At 58.3% G+C, this 10,157-nt stretch overlaps 1 protein-coding gene across 2 annotated transcripts; it reads right to left on the bottom strand.

Annotated features, from left to right (window-relative positions):
- Positions 1-439: 439 nt before the first annotated feature.
- Efna3 (ephrin A3) lies at positions 440-9,371 on the bottom strand. Of its 2 annotated transcripts, XM_027393233.2 has the most exons (5): positions 9,165-9,361; positions 2,936-3,225; positions 2,520-2,585; positions 2,257-2,334; positions 440-2,027 (listed from the first exon to the last, which is right to left on the bottom strand). In XM_027393233.2, the coding sequence occupies exons 1-5, from the start codon at positions 9,290-9,292 to the stop codon at positions 1,897-1,899; spliced, it is 693 nt and encodes a 230-aa protein (XP_027249034.1). In that variant the 5' UTR covers positions 9,293-9,361; the 3' UTR covers positions 440-1,896. The 2 variants fall into 2 exon arrangements, with proteins under 2 accessions (XP_027249034.1, XP_027249035.1); XM_027393234.2 differs by lacking the exon at positions 2,257-2,334 and having other exon boundaries at positions 9,165-9,371.
- Positions 9,372-10,157: the final 786 nt, after the last annotated feature.

Below are 10,157 nucleotides of genomic sequence, written 5' to 3'. Positions count from 1 at the left end.
AGTAAACACTTCCCAATACCACACTCTCAGATAGGGTCTCACTCCATAGCCTAGTCTGCCTTTGAACTTGCAACAGACTTCCTGACTCAGCTCCACTGAGTTCTGGGATTACAGGTACATGCCACCATACTTGGTGAGGGCTGTCATATGCAACTAACAGCCACAGGAGCACATAGGACAGATGCTTGCTTGGGATCTGGTCTGTCCTCAGTGCCAGTAAGAGATTCGGTGTGGGGTAAAGTCCCTGGGTATGAGAAAGCCCCCTCCAGGGCTCCTGAGAAGCTCCTTCCATTGTCCCACCCATGCTTCTGTCTTTTCTGATCTCCTGACACAGGGTGCCCAGGCCCCAGCAGGGAACATATTTTTAAATGAATAAAATCTCAAAGGGTCTTGAAGGAGCCCAGTTATATTGAAACACAGTTAACAGACATTTTTGGTATGTAATATATATGTTTCTTTATTAACATGTTAAAAACAAGGAAAGTCTAACAACTATGATCAAAGTAGTGAGGAATAAATGGTATTCTGAGATATAAAGCAGTCTGAAAACATCCGGGATTTCTGTTGGCTACAAAGTCACAGGTACTGTTAACGCTATTGTGGCCTGTTGCCCAAGTACATAGGGAATGCTAAATTTGTCACACGTAAGTGAAAATAAAGATGCCATTTTTTTTCCTATCTAGGTTCACAAATCCCCTGAAATCCTTGGACCCAGCCAAAAGCCTCTGACTACAGTTTCGAGAACGCCAGCCTGAGCCTAGAAAGGTTAAGGAGTCTGTCCAAAGTCACCCAGGCTCAAGTTGAAGCTCTGTCCCTCTCTCCACACAGAGCTGTACCCTAGGGCCAGGTACTCCATGGACTCTGAGCTAGAATGCCCTGCTCACCCAGGACCTGAGCCCTATAGGGTTCCGCCAGTGAAACAGAGGGACATGAGCCTTGAAACCACACACACTCAGTTATTTTTATCTCCAGTTTATTTTTTTAGACTAAGAGCAGAGTATGAAAGTCACAGCCAAAGCACTTGAAAAAGGCCCAGGATGGGTGGGGACCACATGGGGTGGGAAGGGCAAGGTCCTGGGAGTTGGTTCCCCGGCTCAGGGCTGGAAGGGAGGGGGCATTGTTGTTACGGTCTCCAAAAGTGTCTGTGCGTTGCATAGGTCCTGTCTTCACAGAAGACAAAAGAGGGGCCAGGGGGGTCCCAAGGGGGGCCTAACCTGGTGGGGAAGGGGTCTGAATCTGGAAGGGGTAGTCAAGAAAGATCAAGGTTAAGGAGGGAAGGGACTCAGTCTGTCTGTACATTATATATAGAGATATAGTGTCTGTACATGCCTGTCTGGCACCCCAATGCCCACCCCTGTCCACTGCCTGCTCCCCCCAGGGGTGTCTATTTGTAAACTTGGATTCAATCCAAACCACAGTCCTCTGTGTGGGAGTGGAGGGAGAAGATGCTTATTGCTGTAAACAGGGGAAGGGGGTAGCCTGAGGCTCCGCCCATCACCCATCTAGTCCCTTCCCCATGTTCTGCCCCGAGGAGAGTGACAGGGGGCACCTCCCGGCTTCATGTGGTCTCTCTGGGGCATATGTGCCTCTTGGGGGGACAAAGAGGGAGGGCACCGGGGTCAGGGAGTCCTGAGCGCTGCCTTTTAAAGGCCTCAGGTTTGGTACCAAACATTACCAAAGCCACAGGCCACCTGGGACCTATGGCTGTCCCTGTGCCTGATCCACCGCGGTGCCTGCCCTAGAGAGAGTGGGCAAAGAGGGCAGGTACAGATAGACAGACAGATGTACCGTGCAGGCCCCACTCCCAACCATGGAAAGAAGGATGTAGGCCCCACAGCTGACTCCCTGCTCCTTCTCAGCCCTGCCCCACCTCTCTCTGTCATAGCAAGAGCAGAGCTAGGAGGCCAAGAGTGTCATGAGGAAGAAGGCGATGCCCACGGCCAGAGGCAGGTGTTCCCGCTTGGGGCTGGTTCCGCTGATGCTCTTCTCAAGCTTGGGCACCTGGGGGCTCTCTCCCTCAAAGTCTTCTGTGGAAAGAGAAATAGGCCGACTGGTAAGGGCTGGGCTGTGCGCTGGGGCGGGGGGCACGCGGCGGCGGCAGCAGCAGCAGCAGTGGAGCCAGGGATGTGACCACCCATGGGGGCGGGAGGGACAGGAAGGACTGGTGTCCCAAGCGAAAGCATGCGAAAAAAGCAGGCACCAGGAAGGGGGCTGCGGTTCCGGCAGTGGCCACCAGAGGGCGCTGCGCAGACTCACCCAACACGTTGATCTTCACATTGGGGCCCATGGTGAACTGGGGGAGAGTGGGGACCGGCTTCTCCCCGGAGTGCGATGCTGCGGGGTGGGGTGCGGGTGGGGAGAGAGGAGGGGAAAGTCAGGGCCAGGACCCCCTCCCCCTGCTACAGCTGGGCAGCTAATCCCGGTCGCCTGTGCCCTCCGCCCCCATCCCCAGGAAGCCAAGGGAGCCCCAAAGCAGGGAGGCGAGGATGCGGACGTGGCTGGAAGCCGACGCTACTCACTGGAGGCGCAGCAGACGAACACCTTCATCCTCAGACACTTCCAGTGCAGGTTGTGAGTGGGCGTGGCTGGGGAGGAGACTGGGCCTGAGTGGCTTTCACTCACTTGGTTCCCTCGAGACCTTACGCATAGACTCCCGCTTCCCCCCCCCCCCCAGACTGCCCGCATCCAGGTATGTCCTGGAGTAACTGCTCCATTCTTCGGACGGTGGTCACCACGGCTCTGTAGCCAGTCCAACTCAAAGTGCCCGTAAGAAAAATGCTCTGAAGCCCAAATCTACGGCTGTCACCAACCCCTATGCTCCATCCTTACAACCCCTTAGAGAGGAAACTCCGAAGCCTTCCTTATCCCTGGTGACCGGCCGGGGATCCCCGGAACCCTACCCTGTCACTCACAAGACCGAGGACCCGGCACTCACAGATATAGTAGTATTCTTGGCCGGCATGGAATTCATATCCCAGCGAGAAGGCGCTGTAGCGCTGGAACTTCTCGGAGAACTTGATGGGGCTGTGCGAGGCATGCTGCCGGTTGCATTCCCAACGCTTGGAGCCTTGGCTGGCGTTGCAGGTGCGGTAGCCGCTCAGGTTCACCATGTACAGCACGTACTGCTCCGCCCCGCCGCCAGGCCCTGAGCTGTTGTAGTGCGGACAGTAAATATCGAGATAGTCGTTCACGTTCACCTGCACCGTGTAGCCCTCTCGCCGAAGGCTGTAAACAAATGCAGCGGGTCAAAGAAGAAACCCCAATGCTCCAAGGCTTTCCCGTGTCACCACTTCGCAGACCTTCATCAGGACATTTTAGTTCATATACATAGTGTGTTTTGACCATAAAAATCATAAGAATTCAGTCCCCAGACTCTTGGCTTTTTCTACAATCTTTTCTCAGGCCCCCTTCTGTCCCCAGAGTCCTGTGTACCAGTCCCCTTTACTGTGTCCTCTCCTTTCTGGCCCGTCCTTCTCCTGGTGGCCACCAGAGGGTAGCAAAGGCACAAGGAAGGCTGGCCTACCTCCTAAGGAAGAGAGGGAGAGGGGCGGAGGAAAGAAGGAACCTAGCTCTGGTTGCCACAGAAACAGCGCAGGCCCCAACGACTCCAAGACCCAGGCCCGGATTTCCTCAGTCCATTCCCCATAATACACCAGGCCCGAGGAATAGAAACGAAGAGCGAAAGTAGAGAGACCCCTTCCTTGGAACACAAACCCTCTGATCGATTCTCCCAGAATGCCTCTTGCTGCGGCAGGTCCACCCCCCCAGGCCAGTCCGACAGGACTTGCCCTCATACACGCATGTATGGCAGCTTCATGCACATACATGCACAGGTTCTATGGCACAAACACAAAAATGTCCACCGCCCACTCATGGGCGGCAGATACTCACAAAAGCTAGATTGCATGTGTGCTGAGCCTATGCCAGTATTAGCCGGCCCCAATAATCTCAGAGCTCCCCCCTGTATTCCCTACAAGGCAGGACCTCTGCCTTTGTGCTTTTAAGTCCCACTTACCTCCACCCTGAGACCATGGACCATTAAGTCCCTAGTAATCTGACACAGATCAGGGGACTGAAGAGTTCATCATCAAGGCCCTACCTGTGATCATGCTAAGATTTCTGTCTCATTTCACAATGCCTGTCTCCTCTTAGATACCACTACACACACACACACACACACACACACACACACACACACACACACACACACACACACACAGTGATAATGCTAGACAGCATTGGGAGCATAGGGCCAGACAAGCCAACTGTGTCTGTCACTTTCCAGAGGAGTTTCTGGGACAGGGAAGCAGATACTGGGTCCCCAGGACTCCCCCCCCAACCTGCCTGTTAGTCCCCATCTAAGTGTTGACCTGAACATCCTGAGCAGTAACACAGAATGGTGTGGGATGACAGAGACGCCTCAGTGTAGAAGTGTGCAGGAGCTGGCAGAAGTTTCCTTTAACTTCTTAGGGCAAGTATGCAGTGATGCAGAAGTACAATGGGTTACCTGGTGAAACAACAAACCACTGGGGTCCCTGGGAACCCCCTGAGGGGAGGAACTGGCTCTCCATGTCACCAGGCACTGTCCTGTTCCACAAACAGCAATCAGACATATCAGGGAAATGAGCTTGGAGACCTCTCCATTGGATGAGGCCGGGAGGGTCCTCCTGACATTACCTAACATCACTGGATATACTTGTGTTGCCCCCTCCTCAGAACTACCAATGAGGCAGACGGGTAACAGCTGGTGTTAGGACGCTCCAGTAAGAACGGGCACAGCCTTCTTGAGTCATCAGGAATGCCACCAGTCCCACTTGGTTCCCATGGGAGTGATGGGTCACTCGGGCCCCTCCCTGTCCCTGGCACTCAGGTGGGCAGGAGTCTCGACGAGCGCCGAGAGCAGGAAAACGGGTTAGACAAGGCCTGGTTGCTTCCAGTCACCACCCATGCATTGTATGTCCATCCCAACCCCACAGACTCCTGTTCCTCCCCTAAGGTCTTGGGGAAGGGGCCGCCAGCCAGCCAGCCAGCCAGCCAGCCAGCACAGGGTGCCAGGCCTAGAGCAGCCGGGTAGCTACCCTGGAGCCTTGTTCCTTCAAACTCACTCACCCAGGTACCCAGTCTGATTTTGAAGCAGCCCCTCCCTGTAGCTGCCCCATTCCTCCAGCCACACACCCCATTACGACAGGGAGCAAGTCAACTCCAGAGGTATTCCCACAGGTGGTACCTCAGTTTCCTCACGAGGGTGGGTTGAGCATATTAAGTGGTTGCTGTGTGACCACAGGAAAAGAAGCCACCTCTTACCTATCCCTGTGATTGGTGGCAGAAAAGCTTCAGAAATGCCCACTCCCCAACCTGGTCATGTAGGTCAAAGCCTGATGGCAAGTTAGCTGTGTCCATTTGTATCTGGTGGATAGAGAGCCGAAGGCTGGGTGCCAGGAATCCCAAACCATAACTCCTAGGAGACCCGACCTGTCTGTTAGGCACAGCCTCTTTAATTGAATCTGTCATCCTACTTAGCCCAGCAGTGAAGGGGAGGTGCACATAGGCCCCAGCAGAGAATCACAGCTAACCCCGCCTCCAGGGCTACCCCCAACCCCTCCTGCGCTCCGCTCCCGGGGAGGGGAGGGTGGACTAACATCTGGGGACTGGGTCGTGCCCTGCTCCTTCAGGGAGTTCTCCATTCTTCCCTCCATTGTATTCCCTTGTTGCTTCTCACTTCCCTCGCAGAAAGGTCCTCACAGTTCTTCTACAGTTATTACCCCCTAACTCGACCCTCCCGGTGGGTGCATCCCAAATCTTCTCACTTCTACAGCGCCCCGGCTCCCCAGGTCTGTGGAACTCAGCCTTCAGTGTCTGCAGGGGACAGGACAGGAGGTGGGGTAGCGGGGAAGGAGCAAACGTCTCCCCCTGGGGCAATTAGGGGCAGGTAAACAGGGTGTCTAACAAGACCTGGGAGAAGGGAAAGGCTCCCAAGAGATCCTGAACTTGTTAAACCTCTATCCTCGGCTTTAGGAGCCAAGATGCAGAGTCAAGGGAGTGGAGGAAAAATGCAGAGACTAGGTTCTTCCCTCTAGTGCGCGCCCCCGAGGCTGCGCGCCGCCCGTTCCAGCAGGCGAGGCCCAACCACGTGTGCGCGGCGTGGAGTCCGCGCGCGGGGGCTGGGAGGTGGGGGTGGGCAGCGGCGGCGGGAACGCTCCCAGGGCGGCGCGTGCACACTGACACCCCCGCGCCCCGCCAGCTCCGGTCTGGTGGAGAAACAGCGCGCCGGTCACCCCCGCCCCTCGACCCTGCGACAGTAGCGACAGTAGCGGCGGCGGCGGCGGCGGCGAAGGTTTATTGATCTGCAGCGGCGGAGAAGAGCGAGGACCCGCCGAAAGCGAGACATACAGAGATGGGAAGAGTCTGCCATACACCGAGGGGAGGCGAACACACAGACGGATTCGCCCGAGAGGGGAGAGGGAGGGAGCCACAGCGGAGCGGGGAAAGCCAGAAACCAGGCGAGGGAGGAAAGGAATGAGAACCAAGCAAGACTTGGAGAACCGCAAGACTCAGCATCCGATCCAGAGAGGCCCACAGCAGAGAAGAAGACAAGGTGGAAAAGAAGAGAAATCGGGGCACATTGGCGACCGGACGAAAACAGACCACCGCGGACGTAGTAGAGATCTCAATAAATATTTGTTAATGAATGTGTGAATGAACGCGATCAGCAACAGCAACGTTTCCAAGATAGGTAGGGCGATCACCAGAAAAAAGATGCTCTTGAGGCGAGTACCAGCACCTTCCTTTAGTTCAAAGAAATGAAGCGCTGGCAAGGGGGACATACATGTCTGGCCCTCTACTCCGCCCCATCCAGGACCCGGCTCGGGAGACCCCCGACTCCACACTCCCTCCGATAAGGCTGCTCCCACCGCGTCCTAGTTTCTGGGCCAGGTTAGGTAAAGGTCTGGCCTGTTCCCATGGACTAACTCAAGGGGCCGAGTGGGGGAAGGGGTGAAGAAGGCTAGGTACCCAGGACCCAGCCACCCGCCCCAGGTCCGTCAACCGAGGCTACTGCAGGTCTGTCAAAAGAGGTTACTGCACGTGTCCCACCAGCACCCTCCCACGTGACCCCAAGAGGCGGGGTCGCAGACCCTCCCCCACGTGACCCCAAGGGGCAGAGACCCTCTGCACGTGACGGGAGGTGGGAGCCAGGAGTCCAGATCATGTGACTGGGGAGGGGGGGCCTGGGAGCCTGTGGCTCGGCCCGGCCCCGCCCCCAGCTCCCCGGCCCTCTCCACTCCCGGCTCTGGAGCACGTCGCTCTCACGATTTATGGGGCCGCGGATGCCGCAGTGAGAGCCGGGGAGCCCGGGCGCAGCAGCAACAAAGGCCCGGGAAGCGGGGCGGGGGCGGCAGCGGCCTCCTGGCCGAGTGTGCGCCGCCTCCTACCTCCGTCGGTCCCTGCCCGAACCGGAGTGGAGAGGGCGAAAGGAGGTTCTGGGAACCCGGCTCTCCCATCCCGTTCCGAAGCTTTCACCTGCGCCCAGGTGTATGCGGGGGAGGGGAACCTGATCAACGCTCCCCTCAAGGCTATTCCCACACCCACTCGGCTTTGGCATCCACGGCCAGGGGAGTTCCCCAAGGGTGGCGGGGAACCCGGGGTCTCTCACCTGCGAGCTCACACGGCTCGTGCCAGACTGTAGCGGGGCGGGGGTCGGGCGTGAGAATCTCAGGGAGGGGGGCGAGCTAGATATAGCAAAAGCAGGGTATAGTCAAGCCCTCAGCGCCCCCCGGGAAGGTTGGAGTCCCGCTCCGGGGGGGAGGGGCTGCAACCCCACCCCCGAGGTTTCCATGGGAAGCAAAAGGGGGGCGTCATTAGCTCATCCCCACCCCCAGTCTGACACTCTGGGCGCGAGGAGGAAGAGGGGGAGGCGCAGAGCCCCAAACAACAAAGAGCAGAGCGGCAAGCAGGAGCCCCTCCCCCGGAAGGTTGGGGGTCGTGGTCCAGGCCCTTCAGGTCCCCTCCCCTGGGGTCTCACCATTTGTTCCCTAGTCTGCCCCCAGGGCGGGGAGTCAAAAGCAAAGCTGCCGCCACCGCCCGGGCAGGTGTGACAGTGATCCCCGTGTCCCCAGGGATCCCCCTACCAACACACCGAGGTGGCCAGAGTGATACACACGAGCGACAGACAGCTCGGCAGGGAGAAGACAAGGGCAGCAAGGACTGTGCAGAATGATAGCCCGGTCCGGCAGCCGGCACCGGGCCGCCGCGCCACACACCGGAGGAAACCGCACGGCCGCCCTGACACCCGCCCAGACCGCGGCGGCGCCACGAGCCACCCCAGGCCAGACAAGCCGGACCACGCGGACACCGACCGCAGCCCCCTCCCCGGCCCGACCCGCCGCCCGCTCCCACCCCTAGACGGCCGCCGACGCAGACACACAAATCACACACAGACACACACACTGACAGCCGCGCACGCCCGTTCACACTCGGTGCCACACGCCGTCCCCAGTGTGTGTGTGTGTGTGTGTGTGTGTGTGTGTGTGTGTGTGTGTGTGACACACGCCGACGTCTCTGCCTTCTCTCACTAGCACCCTCCGTTCCCAGGGCCCCCCAACTCGGCGACCCTGCTCCGGCTCATCCCAGCAGGGTTTATCCACACAACCAGAGCAACCCATTCCCCTTCGTTCTGGGGGAGGTGGCGACTCGTACTTCCTGCCTGAATGCCGAACCCCACTTTTAAAGGCAAGAGTCTTAGGCAAAACCCCATCAACGTTTATAGGCTGAAAACAGGTCATCCTTGGGCTCCCAAATGCAGCGGCCTATCCCCGGTACACCGGTACCCCCAGACTTCAACCAGGCCGAAAGGAGTGTGGGTGGTAGGGGGACTATGGGACAGGGAACACTATTCCAGAGGCGAGTGTGGAAAGAAACCAAGATGGGGTTGGGGTCCCCCAGCAGCCTCCTCCGCACGGCCAGCGCGCTCCTCACTATGCCCCAACAGCTTCTCTCAGACACCCCCTAGTTTCACAGACGCCCACGTAGTGCGTCCCCTCTCCCTCGCCTCCCAGCACCCAGCCTGTCTCCCACGACTGCCGCCAGGTTCCCCCAGGACTTCTAGGGCCCACCGGCTCCCCCATCACTGACGCGGGACGCACGGGCTCTCCGGGTCCCCGACTCACTGCTGGTTGGAGCTGTTCCAATATACCGCATGCCTGTTTCCCAGCGCGCCCCCAGGCCCCTGGGCCAGCAGCGGCAGCAGCGGCACGGGCACGAGCAGCAGCAGCAGCAGCAGCGGAGCCGCCGCCATCCCCGGAGCCGCCGCCGCCGCCGCCCCCCGACTGAGCCCCGCGCTCCCGGCTTCTCAGCTTCCCAGCTCCCTGCTGCCGCCGCCGCCAGCCCCCAACCTTAGCCACGCCCACAACTCTTCCCCCCGCCCTTCTGGGCGCGCCCCCGGGGCCCCGCCCCTGGCGCGCTCACGCCGGGCTCCGCCCCACTTGAGCCCAGAGCGCGCCGCGCGTGGGCGACGGGAACTGTGTTGCCCCTCTAGGAACAAGGCACCTCTCCTCTCTCCTAGGTGATTTGCTGCTACGGCTTGGTCTTTTGCTCCCCCAGGCTGGAGTTCCCAGAAAGACTTGGGATCCAAGACCGGGATATGCATCCTGTGTAGATCCACACCTTTCTCCATGGAGTGTAGGAGTGCTGAGGAGCGAAGGTCAGCCTCTGAATAAGCAGGACTAGACCCCTATCTGGACGAGGTTGGACCTCTACTTCTTCCACAACCTTCCCATGTGCACGAGGAGTTAAATGGACGCATGATGGGGAAGCCCTCAGGTGGCACCCGGGAGCTAACAGCTGGCTGCCTGAAGGCCCTCATGCTGAGCATGAGGGCTTGTTTTTCCTGGAGCCAAAGCAGAGAAGTTCAGCCCAAAGAATGTTATCTTCTGGGAGCTGGGCACAGCAACTCGCTCTTTAATCCTGGCTCTCTGGAGGCAGAGAGAGTCTCTGTGAGTTCGAGGCCAGCTAGCTGCATACGTGTGTATAGGACTACACAGTGAGACCTGTGTAGTCCTAAAAACAAACAAAATGACCTGCTTTGGTAATCCAGGGCAAAGGTGTTTGGTGGTAGTGGTGATGGAACAAGGTAGAAGCCAGTTGGAGCCAAGTGGGAATAG

This window comes from Cricetulus griseus, assembly GCF_003668045.3.
Source record: "Cricetulus griseus strain 17A/GY chromosome 1 unlocalized genomic scaffold, alternate assembly CriGri-PICRH-1.0 chr1_0, whole genome shotgun sequence".
NCBI classification, from domain to species: Eukaryota; Metazoa; Chordata; class Mammalia; order Rodentia; family Cricetidae; genus Cricetulus; species Cricetulus griseus.
Note: the sequence above shows the minus strand (reverse complement) of the source record. Positions and strands in the feature narration are given on the sequence as shown.

Coding starts and splice junctions, on each gene's coding strand:
- Efna3 (XM_027393233.2), bottom strand. CDS start 9,292: ATGGCGGCGGCTCCGCTGCTGCTGCTGCTGCTGCTCGTGCCCGTGCCG. Junction 3,226..9,164: donor TGGAACAGCTCCAACCAGCA/GTGAGTCGGGGA, acceptor ATTTGTTTACAG/CCTTCGGCGAGAGGGCTACA. Junction 2,335..2,519: donor GTTCGTCTGCTGCGCCTCCA/GTGAGTAGCGTC, acceptor CCCACCCCGCAG/CATCGCACTCCGGGGAGAAG.